Genomic DNA, 17,500 nt, shown 5'->3' with positions numbered 1-17,500 from the left:
TATATTTATAGTATATTTATCTGTAGGAACGTGTACGCTGTGTGGAGGTCGTATCTAGACGGAACAGGTCTATACTGTATATTTATAGTATATTTATCTGTAGGAACGTGTACGCTGTGTGGAGGTCGTATCTAGAAGGAACCGTCCAGGTCAGTCAGTCCAGACTCAACGTGTGTGAAAACTACAAGAACCAAATATCTGACCCAGCAAAGACCCTACGGCTATACAAGGAGCAGCAACTCAAGAAGGTAATACCTGTGTATGTGTGTATGTGTGCGTATGTGTGCGTGCGTGCGTGCGTGCGTGCGTGCGTGCGTGCGTGCGTGCGTGCGTGCGTGCGTGCGTGCGTGCGTGCGTGCCTGCGTGCCTGCGTGCCTGCGTGCGTGCGTGCGTCTGTTGCATGACGTTAAACTGCTCCGTTGTAACTACCATCGTTAATGTAGTGGGTGCAGATTTAACCCATTTTGGGTTCTAAAAAGCCCTCTAAATCCTGACCTAAGCTTTCTGAAAAACTTCAAATATTTATTTACAGTAGCATTAGTTAGCATAAGTTTTTAAATGTTTGAATACTGTATATACTGTACAGAACCCCAAGAGGGGTTCCCGTCCAGAAGGGTTATAACACCAAGAGGGGTTCTTGTCCAGAAGGGTTATAACACCAAGAGGGGTTCCCGTCCAGAAGGGTTATAACACCAAGAGGGGTTCCCGTCCAGAAGGGTTATAACACCAAGAGGGGTTCCCGTCCAGAAGGGTTATAACACCAAGAGGGGTTCCCGTCCAGAAGGGTTATAACACCAAGAGGGGTTCCCGTCCAGAAGGGTTATAACACCAAGAGGGGTTCCCGTCCAGAAGGGTTATAACACCAAGAGGGGTTCCCGTCCAGAAGGGTTATAACACCAAGAGGGGTTCCCGTCCAGAAGGGTTATAACACCAAGAGGGGTTCCCGTCCAGAAGGGTTATAACACCAAGAGAGGTTCCCGTCCAGAAGGGTTATAACACCAAGAGGGGTTCCCGTCCAGAAGGGTTATAACACCAAGAGGGGTTCCCGTCCAGAAGGGTTATAACACCAAGAGAGGTTCCCGTCCAGAAGGGTTATAACACCAAGAGGGGTTCCCGTCCAGAAGGGTTATAACACCAAGAGGGGTTCCCGTCCAGAAGGGTTATAACACCAAGAGGGGTTCCCGTCCAGAAGGGTTATAACACCAAGAGGGGTTCCCGTCCAGAAGGGTTATAACACCAAGAGGGGTTCCCGTCCAGAAGGGTTATAACACCAAGAGGGGTTCCCGTCCAGAAGGGTTATAACACCAAGAGGGGTTCCCGTCCAGAAGGGTTATAACACCAAGAGGGGTTCCCGTCCAGAAGGGTTATAACACCAAGAGGGGATCCCGTCCAGAAGGGTTATAACACCAAGAGGGGTTCCCGTCCAGAAGGGTTAAGATGCATTTGCAACAGTGAAGAGAAGGCGTCAGCCTTCTAGAGGTGTGTCCGTCCGCTGTCAGAACAACAGTGGATGGATTTTGGGCCCATGGGATCAGCCACGCTACCGGGAACGATATGACGCCGGACGGCAATGCAGGAGTGGACTGGGACATGGTTTACTCTGGTGGTCCAGCCTGAGACAGCCTGGTGGTTGGAGGGGGTTTCTCTGGTGGTCCAGCCTGAGACAGCCTGGTGGTTGGAGGGGGTTTCTCTGGTGGTCCAGCCTGAGACAGCCTGGTGGTTGGAGGGGGTTTCTCTGGTGGTCCAGCCTGAGACAGCCTGGTGGTTGGAGTTGGTTTCTCTGGTGGTCCAGACTGGTTGTTGGAGGGGGTTTGGAACATGCCTACACTACTTGTGCCCATGGAATGCTGGGTGACATTCTTGTTGTATCGCGACATATTCCTTGTATAACTTTGCTCTCTCTCTGTAACTCTATGTCTCTCTCTCTCTCTCTCTCTCTCTCTCTCTCTCTCTCTCTCTCTCTCTCTCTCTCTCGCTCTCTCTCTCTCTCTCTCTCTGTAACTCTATGTCCCTCTCTCAGACCATAGACCAGTTGAGCGTCATCCAATCAGAGCTCCAGGATTCGGTGAAGGAACTGGCTAAGACCAAGAAGAGATACGCAGAGAGCGAGCAGCTCGCCCAGGCTGTGAGAGAGAGAGAGAAGTAGGTTGTGTGTGTGTGTGTGTGTGTGTGTGTGTGTGTGTGCGTGTGTGTGTACTGCATGCGCGTGTGTGTACTGTGTGTGCGTGTGCGTGCGTGCAAACACAACACAACACAACACAACACAACACAACACAACACAACACAACACAACACAACACAACACAACACAACACAACACACAGACACACACACATCTGTGTGTGTGTGTGTGTGTGTGTGTGTGTGTGTGTGTGTGTGTGTGTGTGTGTGTGTGTGTGTGTGTGTGTGTGTGTGTGTGTGTGTGTGTGTGTGTGTGTGTGTGCACTTTATGCTTTTCAATTAATACAAATTTAATGTTTTGTGTTTTGTGTTTTTTTCTTTTTTAGGTCAAAACTTGGATTATTTCAATCAAGAATTAGTTTACAGAAAGCAAGTGTGAAGGTGAGACACGCACGCACACACACACACACACACACACACACACACACACACACACACACACACAGACAGACAGACAGACAGACAGACAGACAGACAGACAGACAGACAGACAGACAGACAGACAGACAGACAGACAGACAGACAGACAGACAGACAGTAGCTTACGGTATCTACAAAAACAAGCTAAATTGTATTATTACAATATTGATTTTTGATCAAGCCACTGCCATGGTGTACAAGCACTGCCATGGTGTACAAGCACTGCCATGGTGTACAAGCACTGCCATGGTGTACAAGCACTGCCATGGTGTACAAGCACTGCCATGGTGTACAAGCACTGCCATGGTGTACAAGCACTGCCATGGTGTACAAGCACTGCCATGGTGTACAAGCACTGCCATGGTGTACAAGCACTGCCATGGTGTACAAGCACTGCCATGGTGTACAAGCACTGCCATGGTGTACAAGCACTGCCATGGTGTACAAGCACTGCCATGGTGTACAAGCACTGCCATGGTGTACAAGCACTGCCATGGTGTACAAGCACTGCCATGGTGTACAAGCTCTCTCTCTCTCTCTCTCTCTCTCTCTCTCTCTCTCTCTCTCTCTCTCTCTCTAGGTAATGTAATGTATTGTGAATGTCTCTCTCTCTCTCTCTCTCTCTCTCTCTCTCTCTCTCTCTCTCTCTCTAGGTAATGTAATGTATTGTGAATGTCTCTCTCTCTCTCTCTCTCTCTCTCTCTCTCTCTCTCTCTCTCTCTCTCTCTCTCTCTCTCTCTCTCTCTCTAGGTAATGTAATGTATTGTGAATGTCTCTCTCTCTCTCTCTCTCTCTCTCTCTCTCTCTCTCTCTCTCTCTCTCTCTCTCTCTCTCTCTCTCTCTCTCTAGGTAATGTAATGTATTGTGAATGTCTCTCTCTCTCTCTCTCTCTCTCTCCAGTTAAAAGCAAAGAGAAGTGATTGTAACTCCAAGGCGACTCAGGCCAGGAATGATTACGTGCTAACGTTAGCAGCGGCTAACGCTCATCACGACCGCTACTACCATACTGACCTTCTGACCTGTATACAGGTACGTAGTGACCTCTGACCCTAACCCTATGACCTGTGTGCTGCCCAGAGTGTTTTAGAGAAGGGAGAAGAGTCTAGGACGTGTGGAGCGTTGTCCAGGGTGTTTTAGAAAAGGGTGAAGGGTGAAGAGTCTGTGCAATAGCACAGTGCATTCTCAATGCACTCTCAATGCATTCTCAATGGCAATAGCACAAACTTTGCCATGCTACTATTCCGACATACTTACACCTAGAAACCCCATTCAAACCTATTTAGGTTCATCTTACGGTGGACACGTTTGCCTGAAAAGAAATCTTTGAAATGTTTCATAGTTTTAGAAATATAATGCTTTCAAATTTGAGAAATTCACAATGGGGCTCAATGGCAGATATTGGCACGTCAAAAAAGCACTTTCACCTAGAAACTCCATTCACACTTTTTATAATTCAGCTTACTGTGGAGACACATGCTGGAACCTTTTACTTTGAAATGATTTGTAATTTCGGAGTTATTTAACTTAAACGCCCAATGCATTCTCAATGGCAATAGCACAAACTTTGTCATGCTACTAGTCCTACATACTTACACCTAGAAAACCCATTCAAACCTATTTAGGTTCATCCTACGGTGGACATGTTTGCCTGAAAATAAATCTGTGAAATGTTTCATAGTTTTAGAAATATAGTGCTTTCAAATTTATAATGGGGCTCAATGGCAGCTCTATGGCACGTCAAAACATTACTTTCACCTAGAAACTCTATTCACACATTTTATAATTCAGCTTACCGTGGAGACACATGCTGGAACTTTTTACTTTGAAATGATTTTTAGTTTCTGAGTTATTTAACTTAAACGCCCAATGCATTCTCAATGGCAATAGCACAAACTTTGGCATGCTACTAGTCCTACATACTTACACCTATAGAAACCCCATTCAAACCTATTTAGGTTCATCTTATGGTGGACATGTTTGCCTGAAATGGAATCTTTGAATTTTTTCATAGTTTTAAAAATATATAGTGCTTTCAAATTTGAGAAATGTATAATGGGGCTCAATGGCAGATATTGGCACGTCAAAAAAGCACTTTCACCTAGAAACTCGATTCACACATTTTATAATTCAGCTTACCGTGGAGACACATGCTGGAACTTTTTACTTTGAAATTATTTGTAGTTTCGGAGTTATTTAACTTAAACGCCCAATGCATTCTCAATGGCAATAGCACAGACTTTGGCATGCTACTAGTCCTACATACTTACACCTAGAAACCCCATTCAAACCTATTTAGGTTCATCTTACGGTGGACATGTTTGCCTGAAAATATTTTTTTGAAATGTTTCATAGTTTTAGAAATATATAGTGCAAGGACACTTCGACACCAACTCTGGGGGAGCCCGGGTTTGAACTGGCAACCTTGCAGTTACCATCCAGCCACTCTACCCCCTGAGCCACCGCCGCCCTGTTTTGGCTTGGTTTTACTATAGATTATGACAGAATGGAGAGAGAAAGCTAAATTCATTGACAAAGTACATTTGGAATTTGTCACCCATCCTACACCCTATACCAGGGGTGCCCACACTTTTTGACTTGAGAGCTACTTTCAAAATGACCAGCTCGGCAAGATCTACCCACCAAATCAATTATTATACCATTGCTGAAAATATATAAAAATATGTACCTGAGGGGGCTTCGGAATAGTAGAGTTCGTTCTGTACAGTATAAGACAAATGCACTTGGAATGGGAAAGAAAGGGGAGAAATGTTTTTGTTTTTTTTATCGTTTTTTTTCTTCAATATATTTAAATGAAATACTCTTTAGGGGCATGTCATGTGATCAGCCTGCATCTACCATGTCATGTGATCAGCCTGCATCTACCATGTCATGTGATCAGCCTGCACAGCCTGCATCTACCTTTTGGGCACCCCTGGTCTAGGACGTGTGGAGCGTTGTCCAGGGTGTTTTAGAGAAGGGAGAAGAGTATGGGACGTGTGGAGCGTTGTCCAGGGTGTTTTAGAGAAGGGAGAAGAGTCTGGGACGTGTGGAGCGTTGTCCAGGGTGTTTTAGAGAAGGGAGAAGAGTCTGGGACGTGTGGAGCGTTGTCCAAGGTGTTTTAGAGAAGGGAGAAGAGTCTGGGACGTGTGGAGCGTTGTCCAGGGTGTTTTAGAGAAGGGAGAAGAGTCTGGGACGTGTGGAGCATTGTCCAGGGTGTTTTAGAGAAGGGAGAAGAGTCTGGGACGTGTGGAGCGTTGTCCAGGGTGTTTTAGAGAAGGGAGAAGAGTCTGGGACGTGTGGAGCGTTGTCCAGGGTGTTTTAGAGAAGGGAGAAGAGTCTGGGACGTGTGGAGCGTTGTCCAGGGTGTTTTAGAGAAGGGAGAAGAGTCTGGGACGTGTGGAGCGTTGTCCAGGGTGTTTTAGAGAAGGGAGAAGAGTCTGGGACGTGTGGAGCGTTGTCCAGGGTGTTTTAGAGAAGGGAGAAGAGTCTGGGACGTGTGGAGCGTTGTCCAGGGTGTTTTAGAGAAGGGAGAAGAGTCTGGGACGTGTGGAGCGTTGTCCAGGGTGTTTTAGAGAAGGGAGAAGAGTCTGGGACGTGTGGAGCGTTGTCCAGGGTGTTTTAGAGAAGGGAGAAGAGTCTGGGACGTGTGGAGCGTTGTCCAGGGTGTTTTAGAGAAGGGAGAAGAGTCTGGGACGTGTGGAGCGTTGTCCAGGGTGTTTTAGAGAAGGGAGAAGAGTCTGGGACGTGTGGAGCGTTGTCCAGGGTGTTTTAGAGAAGGGAGAAGAGTCTGGGACGTGTGGAGCGTTGTCCAGGGTGTTTTAGAGAAGGGAGAAGAGTCTGGGACGTGTGGAGCGTTGTCCAGGGTGTTTTAGAGAAGGGAGAAGAGTCTGGGACGTGTGGAGCGTTGTCCAGGGTTTTTTAGAGAAGGGAGAAGAGTCTGGGACGTGTGGAGCGTGGTCCAGGGTGTTTTAGAGAAGGGAGAAGAGTCTGGGACGTGTGGAGCGTTGTTCAGGGTGTTTTAAAGAAGGGAGAAGAGTCTGGGACGTGTGGAGCGTTGTCCAGGGTGTTTTAGAAAAGGGAGAAGAGTCTGGGACGTGTGGAGCGTTGTCCAGGGTGTTTTAGAAAAGGGAGAAGAGTCTGGGACGTGTGGAGCGTTGTCCAGGGTGTTTTAGAAAAGGGAGAAGAGTCTGGGACGTGTGGAGCGTTGTCCAGGGTGTTTTAGAGAAGGGAGAAGAGTCTAGGACGTATGGAGCGTTGTCCAGGGTGTCTCTCCCCCAGAGACAGCGAGAGGACAGCTGTCTTTCATATGTGAGCGAGGCCTTGGTGAATAATAGAGACAAGAGACAGAAGGACATGGCCGCAGGGCTACACGCACGCACGCACGCACGCACGCACGCACGCACGCACGCACGCACGCACGCACGCACGCACACACACACGCACACACAGAGAGAGAGAAAGAGGGTCATGTCTTGAGGGGACCGATCTGTCCATGTAATGATATTAATCATAAACATGTTTAGTACCAGCTACCCTCTGATACCAGGGACCCCCACCTGATACCAGGGACCCCCTCTGATACCAGGGACCCCCTCTGATACCAGGGACCCCCCTCTGATACCAGGGACCCCCTCTGATACCAGGGACCCCCACCTGATACCAGGGACCCCCCTCTGATACCAGGGACACCCACCTGATACCAGGGACCCCCCTCGGATACCAGGGACCCCCTCTGATACCAGGGACCCCCCTCTGATACCAGGGACCCCCTCTGATACCAGGGACCCCCTCTGATACCAGGGACCCCCCTCTGATACCAGGGACCCCCCTCTGATACCAGGGACCCCCCTCTGATACCAGGGACCCCCTCTGATACCAGGGACCCCCCTCTGATACCAGGGACCCCCTCTGATACCAGGGACCCCCTCTGATACCAGGGACCCCCCTCTGATACCAGGGACCCCCACCTGATACCAGAGACACCCACCTGATACCAGGGACCCCCCTCGGATACCAGGGACCCCCCTCTGATACCAGGGACCCCCTCTGATACCAGGTCCCCCATCTGATACCAGGGACCCCCCTCTGATACCAGGGACCCCCCTCTGAAAATATATTGTTCCAGTTACCCCCATCTGAAAAGATATTGTTCCAGGGACCCCCATCTGAAAAGATATTGTTCCAGGGACCCCCATCTGAAAAGATATTGTTCCAGGGACCCCCATCTGAAAATATATTGTTCCAGGGACCCCCTCTGAAAAGATATTGTTCCAGGGACCCCCATCTGAAAATATATTGTTCCAGGGACCCCCAGACGACAAGAAGATATTTGTGTCAATAAAAATAGTGTTAAACACTTTCAAGTTTGTCCTTGTACATCAGTGAAGGATCATGGGAGGTGTAGTTTTAAAGAGGAGGGTTGTTGGATAGCTATGATTGGTTGGTTAAAATGATTGTTATAGTAACACATTTAGCTGGGGACCCCCTGGAACCCCCCGAGACCCCATGGAACCCCCCCGAGACCCCTGCAGGTCCCCGGACCCCCTGGAACCCCCCGAGACCCCTGCAGGTCCCCGGACCGAGGCCTAAACATGTGTTTATGTCGCCCCCTACAGGCGCTAGATGGAGGTGTGTTTATTAAACGTGTGTTTATGTCTCCCCCTACAGGCGCTAGATGGAGGTGTGTTTATTAAACGTGTGTTTATGTCTCCCCCTACAGGCGCTAGATGGAGGTGTGTTTATTAAACCTGTGTTTATGTCTCCCCCTACAGGCGCTAGATGGAGGTGTGTTTATTAAACGTGTGTTTATGTCTCCCCCTACAGGCGCTAGATGGAGGTGTGTTTATTAAACCTGTGTTTATGTCGCCCCCTACAGGCGCTAGATGGAGGTGTGTTTATTAAACGTGTGTTTATGTCTCCCCCTACAGGCGCTAGATGGAGGTGTGTTTATTAAACCTGTGTTTATGTCTCCCCCTACAGGCGCTAGATGGAGGTGTGTTTATTAAACGTGTGTTTATGTCACCCCCTACAGGCGCTAGATGGAGGTGTGTTTATTAAACCTGTGTTTATGTCTCCCCCTACAGGCGCTAGATGGAGGTGTGTTTATTAAACGTGTGTTTATGTCACCCCCTACAGGCGCTAGATGGAGGTGTGTTTGATCACGTAAAGGATTATCTGGTGTCGTTGTGTCGGACGGAACTGGAGACGTTTCAGACCACACACTCTACCTTCACGTTCCTATTGGATAAGAGCTCCAAGGTACACGCCCACACACTCTACCTTCACGTTCCTATTGGACAAGAGCACCAAGGTACGTTCCTATTGGACAAGAGCACCAGGGTACGTTCCTATTGGACAGAGCACCAGGGTACGTTCCTATTGGACAGAGCACCAGGGTACGTTCCTATTGGACAAGAGCACCAAGGTACGTTCCTATTGGACAGATCACCAGGGTACGTTCCTATTGGACAGAGCACCAGGGTACGTTCCTATTCGACAAGGTACACGCTTACATGCAAGACAAAATCCTACTTTTAACCTATAGGTAAATGGAGGGGGTTGCAAAGATCCCATAGCTGGGGGGGTGGGGGGGGGCACAGTGATACCTTTATATATAGATATAGTATATATAGATATATAGTATATATAGATATAGTATGATATTGTAAAATAGCTAGAACCAGTGCTGATTATTTCGTTAGGACCCGCTACAGTGGTGTTCGATACGAACTTAACCGGGATGTGGAAACCTCTACTTCAATGCTCTACGAGTTGCTTAGCCATTAGCCAGTTATTCTGTCTCATCTCGAAGACTCGTACCCAAGGTAATACAAGCCATTCAAGGTATATGGGTTGTAAAGCCAGATACCTTGATTCGTATATGTTGACCTGTTGGAGATACCGCGTGCGTTGCCTGGAATCTCAGGTTTAGAAGCCATGGGAGCCGCCTTTTATGCTGTGCAAGTCTAGTGTTACGATGATGTCACCACTGTGTATATCCATCTTTGGAGTTTCAACATTAATCTGATGTCAGCGCTGGATATCGCTGTTGTCTCCATATATGGGTTAGGTTAGACTTACATTAAGCAAGAACAAAAGCATGGGAATACATCACATACATAAAATGCATTTATCATGAAACATGCGTAAGCTAAGAACGTAACTAGAACATATCTATATAATGACACTATACATATAAACTATACATATATACTATACTATGCTATACATATGTACTATGAAGTGCTATGACTACATACAATGCAATTATTGTACTGTCTACATGACATGCTATAAGTCTGTTTCAAATGCTATCTAAGTCTAAAAAGTGCTGTCTAAGAGGGTAGGGTAAGTGCTATGGGCTATGATGGAGTCTGAAAAGGTGGGTTTTCAAACTACGGCGGAAGATCGGGAGTGATGATGCAGTTCTGATTGCAACGGGAAGTGCATTCCACAGTTTTGGGGCCAGAAGGGAGAAGAGTTTGGGACGTGTGGAGCGTTGTCCCGGCGTTTTTAGTGAGGGTACTTCCAGCTTCCCTGCGTTGGCTGATCTGAGTGAGCGGGAGGGTTTGTAGGGTTCAATCATGCTTGCAAGATATGTAGGTATTGTGTTAACAGGGGCGGGTGGAGGTGCACGCGCTCAAATACGGAGCATGTCAAACAAAGCACTGCGCACACACACAGTGGCCTCTCCAATATGGCACAGTGTATGTATCATCTATATGGCAAAGCGCTGATTATCAAAACATAAAACTATAATAGTAAATACTAAACAGTGTGTGCGTCACAATATAGAAGACATAGGTCTATATATTATCATCACAGCAGCCAGCAGCAGTTTGGCACATCATCAGAATACAATCTGCATTACCTTCCACGTGAACCTTCTCCTCCTCCTCCTCCTCCTCCAACTTGATAACGTTACGTTCTCATGTTAGTTTGTTACTTATTTTCTGAGCCATGCAAATAAACATCAACCCGCACTGACCGGAGACGGAGAGGTTCATATGATGTGCCCCGCGCGTAAAGCTAAACCAGAAACAGGACAGTCATTGCGTCAGCACGGATGTAGCCTCGGAAAGCCAGACGTTTTATTTCCAGCATGGTGAGGGGAATTGGAGCAGGGTAAATATATATGAAGTTTTGCCCAAGGTCTTGTGTTTATATTCCTTTTGGCTTACATATGCTTACATATGTTATTGTCGCAACAACAACACGTTGGTCTGAGAGAGGGGGCCTTCCTGAGCGAGGGGGCTTCTGACGGCGTCGCTTACTCGCTTCCCCTCTGTCAGTGACGGAGGAGGAAGCGACGCGCAGCCGTCGGGAACCCCCCCAAGCCGACTGCCCCCCCCAACCGACCGAGGGAAAATCAACTGCTACAGAAACTGTCGGACGACCAAAAACACTAGCGGGGATTCCTGTGTTGCGTTGTATTTTTCGACAGAAGCAACAGCTGTAGCCTACCTATAGTCTGTCTCGTACCGGGCCCTGCAAGCTCTGTCACTTTTAGTCACTGGGGGGAATCGGGGAAAACGTTGCGCCAAAGCCTCCGAGCCCAACGGTCATTCAATGGAGCGTCCTGTGAGGTGAGAGAATAACAGTTACTATCCCGTTATAACACATGACATATGGTGAGAGGGAACATGGGCTTATCTTACCGAGCACCGCAGGTTAGCTTGTTCCCCGGGAGAGTCTCGACTAGACTGAGGAGGGCGGAGGCTTTTATGTTGTCTGGGTGTTGGCACGCAGGTGTCAGCTCGTCTGATAGATGAAGAGGTGGCGTGGGATGTACCGCGTCCTGAACCTGAACCACTCCAAGTGGATAGATGAAGAGGTGGCGTGGGATGTACCGCCTCCTGAACCACTCCAAGTGGATAGATGAAGAGGTGGCGTGGGATGTACCGCGTCCTGAACCTGAACCACTCCAAGTCGATAGCACATCACTCCGTCCTCCCTCTCTCTCTCTCTCTCCGGGGTTGCTAACCCATGGCGCGGTCCTCGACCGAGACGCCACAATACATATATCTATATCATTAATTGGCACAGTGATATACATTTCAAAACGATCAGGTAGAAATTGCGGATTTTAATTTAATAATAATAAAATGATAATTGAACGCAAATTCGCATCATTTTCATTATTTTGTTAACAATGCTGCTCTAACATTACATCATAGCTACAAGTTTAACCTCTCTCTCTCTCTCTCTCTCTCTCTCTCTCTCTCTCTCTCCCTCCCATTGTATGTGGATGTCTCTCTACCAGGTGGTGCAGGAGTTCAACCAACAGCTCTTTATGACAGAAAACCCAGTTTTTAAAAAAACCTCAGACTTCCTCTTCCTGCCTTCTGACAACGACCTGGTGAGACACACGCACGCACCAACGCACGCACGCACGCACACACACGTGCACACTCGCGCACACACACACACACACACGTTTTTTTTTAATATTATTTTTAAACATATGTTTATTGATTTTTCTTTACAACATAGTAATTTCAAAGCAATTATTCACATATATTTCCCCCCCACAACCCCATGGCAGCACAAATACAAAACAAAATATTCGAAGAAATATCAGGAAATGTCCATAAATAAATATGTATTGAATAATAATGAACAAATAAAAAAAAGGTTTATGCTTTATGGATTTTCTTCAACCTACTAGGACTACGGCGACATTATGGTGTGTGTGTACATGCGTGTGCATGTGTGTGTGCGTCTGTGTGTGTGTGTGTGTGTGCGTGTGTGTGTATGTGTCTGTGTGCATGTGTCTGCGTGCGTGTGCGTGTGTGTGTGTGTGTGTGCATGCGTCTGCGTGCGTGTGTGTGTGTACGTGTGCGTGTGCGTGTGTTTGTGTGTCTGTGTGCGTGCGTCTGCGTGCGTGTGCGTGTGTGTGTGTGTGCATGCGTCTGCGTGCGTGTGTGCGTCAGACTCTAGGTTCCATGCAGAAGTTGGTGGACATCGAACCTTCGCCCATCAGTACCATGAGAATGACCCTGGCACAGGTAGGGTTAATTTATACCTCATTAATTATGTCATTATTATTATTATTATTATGAATCACCGTGTTTAAACTGTGTTTAGTGTTCTAAGGTCAAAGGTTAAATAAATATCTTCTCTTCATTATTGCGATGGAAATAAAACTTCACACCTGCTTTATGAACACACAACTTGTGTGTGTGTGTGTGTGTGTGTGTGTGTGTGTGTGTGTGTGTGTGTGTGTGTGTGTGTGTGTGTGTGTGTGTGTGTGTGTGTGTGTGTGTGTGTGTAGAGTCGTCAGATGGAGTCAGACTCGTCGACTACAGAAGAACACAGTCTGAACAAGGAGGCGAGAAAATGGGCCACGAGATTAGCTCGAGAACACAAGAATATACTGCTGCATAAGAGAGTAAATATTACTACTGTACTATATATATACACAAGAATATACTGCTGCATAAGAGAGTAAATATTACTACTGTACTATATATATACACAAGAATATACTGCTGCATAAGAGAGTAAATATTACTACTATACTATATATATATATATACACAAGAATATACTGCTGCATAAGAGAGTAAATATTACTACTGTACTGTATATATACACAAGAATATACTGCTGCATAAGAGAGTAAATACTACACTACTATACTACTATATATATATACAGTTAGCTCGAGAACACAAGAATATACTACTGCAGGGGTGCCCTAGCCGCGGGCTACCAGCCCACCTAGCCGCGGGCTACCAGCCCACCTAGCCGCGGGCTACCAGCCCACCTAGCCGTGGGCTACCAGCCCACCTAGCCGCGGGCTACCAGCCCACCTAGCCGTGGGCTACCAGCCCACCTAGCCGTGGGCTACCAGCCCACCTAGCCGCGGGCTACCAGCCCACCTAGCCGCGGGCTACCAGCCCACCTAGCCGCGGGCTACCAGCCCTCGACAGTGACTCGACACGTCAAGCCCTCGACAGTGTCTCGACACGTCAAGCCCTCGACAGTGACTCGACACGTCAAGCCCTCGACAGTGTCTCGACACGTCAAGCCCTCGACAGTGTCTCGACACGTCAAGCCCTCGACAGTGACTCGACACGTCAAGTGTGTACTGTATACTGTGTATTACTAATTACAGTGTGTACTGTATATTGTGTATTACTAATTACAGTGTGTACTGTATATTGTGTATTATTAATTACAGTGTGTACTGTATATTGTGTATATTGTGTATTATTAATTACAGTGTGTACTGTATATTGTGTATTATTAATTACAGTGTACTGTATATTGTGTATTACTAATTACAGTGTGTACTGTATATTGTGTATTATTAATTACAGTGTGTACTGTATATTGTGTATATTGTGTATTATTAATTACAGTGTGTACTGTATATTGTGTATTATTAATTACAGTGTGTACTGTATATTGTGTATATTGTGTATTATTAATTAGAGTGTGTACTGTATATTGTGTATTATTAATTACAGTGTGTACTGTATATTGTGTATATTGTGTATTATTAATTACAGTGTGTACTGTATATTGTGTATTATTAATTACAGTGTGTACTGTATATTGTGTATTACTAATTACAGTGTGTACTGTATATTGTGTATTAATAATTACAGTGTGTACTGTATATTGTGTATTATTAATTACAGTGTACTGTATATTGTGTATTACTGGTTTTAAACTTAATCAGCTCGTTAAAATATGTTTCTGAAAACATATTAGGTTAGAAATGAGCTTACATTACACCCAACTAAACGCAACACTGAAATATATTTATTGCTTGTGTGTGTGCGTGCGTGCGTGCGTGCGTGCGTGCGTGTGCGTGCGTGCGTGCGTCAGTCTCTAGAGGAGTGTGAGGGTCTAGGCTCCGCCCACCTAGGCTCCGGCCAATCAGAGCAGAGCAGAGCTGATCTGGAGATGAAGAGCGACGACACCAAAGAACACATCCGAAGAGCAGAGGTGCGTGTGTGCGTGTGCGTGCATGCGTGGTTGTGTAGTTGTCTTTTGGTTTGAATCATTTATGTTGTTGTTAAAAGTGGTGGTATTTGGGCTGTGTGTGTGTGTGTGTGTGTGTGTGTGTGTGTGTGTGTGTGTGTGTGTGTGTGTGTGTGTGTGTGTGTGTGTGTGTGTGTGTGTGTGTGTGTGTGTGTGTGTGTGTGTGTGTGTGTGCCTCCACGGAGCGGGTAGAGTTCCTGCTCTCTGCAATTTACAATGTAGTCATTTATCAGACGCTCTTAATCCAGAGCGATTTACATTAGGCAAGAACAAAAAAACATGGGAATACATCACATATATAAAATGCATTTATCATGAAACATGCGTAAGCTAAGAACGTAACTAGAATATGACACTATACATATAAACTATAAATATATACTATACTATGCTGTACATATGTACTATGACGTGCTATGACTACATACAATGCAATTATTGTGCTGTCTACATGACATGCTATAAGTCTGTTTCAAATGCTATCTAAGTCTAAAAAGTGCTGTCTAAGGTGGTAGGATAAGTGCTATGGGCCATGATGGAGTCTGAAAAGGTGGGTTTTCAGACTACGGCGGAAGATTGTCCCGGCGTTTTTAGTGAAGGTACTTCCAGCTTCCCTGCGTTGGCTGATCTGAGTGCTCGGGAGGGTTTGTAGGGTTCAATCATACTTGTAAGATATGGGGGAGCCATACCTTTGGTTGCTTTGAATGCCAGCATCAGAGTTTTGTATTCTGTGCGGGCAGCGACCGGGAGCCAATGGAGGGAGCGGAGCAGGGGGGAGACATGTGAGAATTTTGGCTGGTTTAAGACCAAGCGAGCTGCGGCATTTTGGATCAGTTGGAGGGGCTTAAGTGCACATGCCGGTACGCCAGTAAGGATGGAGTTACAATAGTCGAGTTTTGACAAGACTGTTGTCTGGATTAGGAGCTGGGCTGACTCCTGGGTGAGGAACGGTCTGATTCGTCGTATGTTATAGAGTGTGAACCTACAGGATCGAGTGACAGCTGTGATGTGAGTTTTGAACGGGAGCTGACTGTCCAGGACAACACCAAGGTTCCTGGCTGTTGGGACAGACGTTACCAGGGCGTTGTCTACGGAGATAGTTAGCTCCCGCATATTGCAGGAAGAAGAGAAGCTCAGTCTTGTCTGGGTTCAGCTTGGTGCTGGCTGTGGTGGGCCGGTCCAGCCATGCCCTCCACTCAGGGCTGGATCTACCATATGGACACTTTGGGCACATGCCCAGGGGCCCTTGGGGCCCTTGGGCACCAGGGCCCCCTCAAAAAAAATGGAGCAACAATGCGCTAGATTGGCTGTTGTTCAAGGTGGGTGGGCCCACTGGGCTGTGTGAGGTCAGGTGGAGAGGTGGGTGGGCCCACTGGGCTGTGTGAGGTCAGGTGGAGAGGTGGGTGGGCCTACCTCCCATATGTCAAGCCCAGCTCCAAATAGCCATGAAAATAACTGATATGAACAGGGTCCATTATGCGTAGCAACAAACATGTATGGACCCCTTGCTTCTAGAAAGCCTGGTGTTTCAATCACTGTACAGGTTGAGGTTCACAACATTTCTACTGTTATTTCAAGTAGAGTGTCCAAGACGAGAAGAGAGAATGCTGTTTGGTTACTGTACCTCACAGGCGTCACAGCCCCCAAAAATGTGATAACAAGCTAAACCTTGCCCTGTTTAACATCAGGTCTCTAACAAATAAATCCTCCTCTGTAAATGATATAATATGTAAAGAGAAGATAGATATAATCTTTCTAACAGAGACATGGCTTAGGGTTAGGGTTAGGGTTAGGGTTAGGGTTAGGGGTTAGGGTTAGGGTTAGGGTTAGGGTTAGGGGTTAGGGTTAGGGGTTAGGGTTAGGGTTAGGTTGTGACAAAGAGACACCCCATAAAGGACCGGAGACAATAATCTCAGCCGGGACCCTGATCCGGTCAACCCAGACACAAGACCGGCTATAGATTTTTATGGAAATGGGGTAAGGGCACTGTGCTATGCATGGTTTTACTGGCCAACCAACCAACCCGGTTCTAAGTGACAGAAAATAATCAATTGGAAATTAATTTCCACAGACTCTAAAGTAAAGGGCAGGGCGAGTGGAGGAAAAATGGTCGGACATGTGGGTGTGTAAGATCCTCAAAGGTCACCATATGATCTTCCTTATCTGAGCTTACTCCTTCACATGGCCCACCAAATCTCCCACTCACTAGGATAAACTTGAGCATAGGGCAATACTAAGAGATGATAATACTAATAATAATCATCTCACGCCATCTGGAGCGTGCGCCCTTCGGGAGCATGGTGATACTAAGAGAAATGTGCCAATCTAAAGTACCTATTGCGAGGTAAAGGCAAAGGGGAGCGATGAGAACTCCCCTATAATAAGGAGGGAAATGGAAGGACTTTTGCTTACCGTCCTGGTTGGGTTGGGATTTAAATAAACCTAATCCGATTGTAAGGCAGTGTGAGAATATCAGATATGAGGATTCTTCTTTCACCCTATCTGGAGCGTGCGCCCTTCATGAACACGGTGATGGAGGAAAAATGGTCGGACATGTGGGTTAGGGTTAGGGTTAGGGTTAGGGTTAGGGTTAGGGGTTAGGGTTAGGGTTAGGGTTAGGGTTAGGGGTTAGGGTTAGGGTTAGGGTTATGGTTAGGGTTAGGGGTTAGGGTTAGGGTTAGGGTTAGGGTTAGGGTTATGGCTAGGGTTAGGGTTAGGGTTAGGGTTAGGGTTAGGGTTATGGCTAGGGTTAGGGTTAGGGTTAGGGTTAGGGTTAGGGTTAGGGGTTAGGGGTTAGGGTTAGGGTTTAGGGGTTAGGGTTAGGGTTAGGGTTAGGGTTAGGGTTATGGCTTGGCTCGGATGGAGCTGTTCTCCTAGCGCCAGCCTGTCCTGCAAACTACAGTTG

The 17,500-nt window shown here is 46.8% G+C and overlaps 1 protein-coding gene across 1 annotated transcript in view; it reads left to right on the top strand.

Annotated features, from left to right (window-relative positions):
• LOC306919201 (F-BAR and double SH3 domains protein 2-like) overlaps window positions 1–17,500 on the top strand; it is a gene marked incomplete at both ends in the record, with an annotated part of 34,545 nt that overhangs the window by 15,824 nt on the left and 1,221 nt on the right. The window contains 9 exons of the mRNA XM_079532022.1: window positions 104–248; window positions 2,021–2,142; window positions 2,508–2,562; window positions 3,502–3,630; window positions 8,737–8,859; window positions 11,864–11,959; window positions 12,534–12,608; window positions 12,875–12,991; window positions 14,440–14,559. Coding sequence (XP_079388148.1) covers window positions 104–248; window positions 2,021–2,142; window positions 2,508–2,562; window positions 3,502–3,630; window positions 8,737–8,859; window positions 11,864–11,959; window positions 12,534–12,608; window positions 12,875–12,991; window positions 14,440–14,559 — 982 coding nt within the window. The remainder of the gene's footprint in view (window positions 1–103; window positions 249–2,020; window positions 2,143–2,507; window positions 2,563–3,501; window positions 3,631–8,736; window positions 8,860–11,863; window positions 11,960–12,533; window positions 12,609–12,874; window positions 12,992–14,439; window positions 14,560–17,500) is intronic.

Source organism: Electrona antarctica (genome assembly GCF_951216825.1).
Source record: "Electrona antarctica genome assembly, contig: scaffold_51, whole genome shotgun sequence".
Lineage (NCBI taxonomy): Eukaryota > Metazoa > Chordata > Actinopteri > Myctophiformes > Myctophidae > Electrona > Electrona antarctica.
Note: the sequence above shows the minus strand (reverse complement) of the source record. Positions and strands in the feature narration are given on the sequence as shown.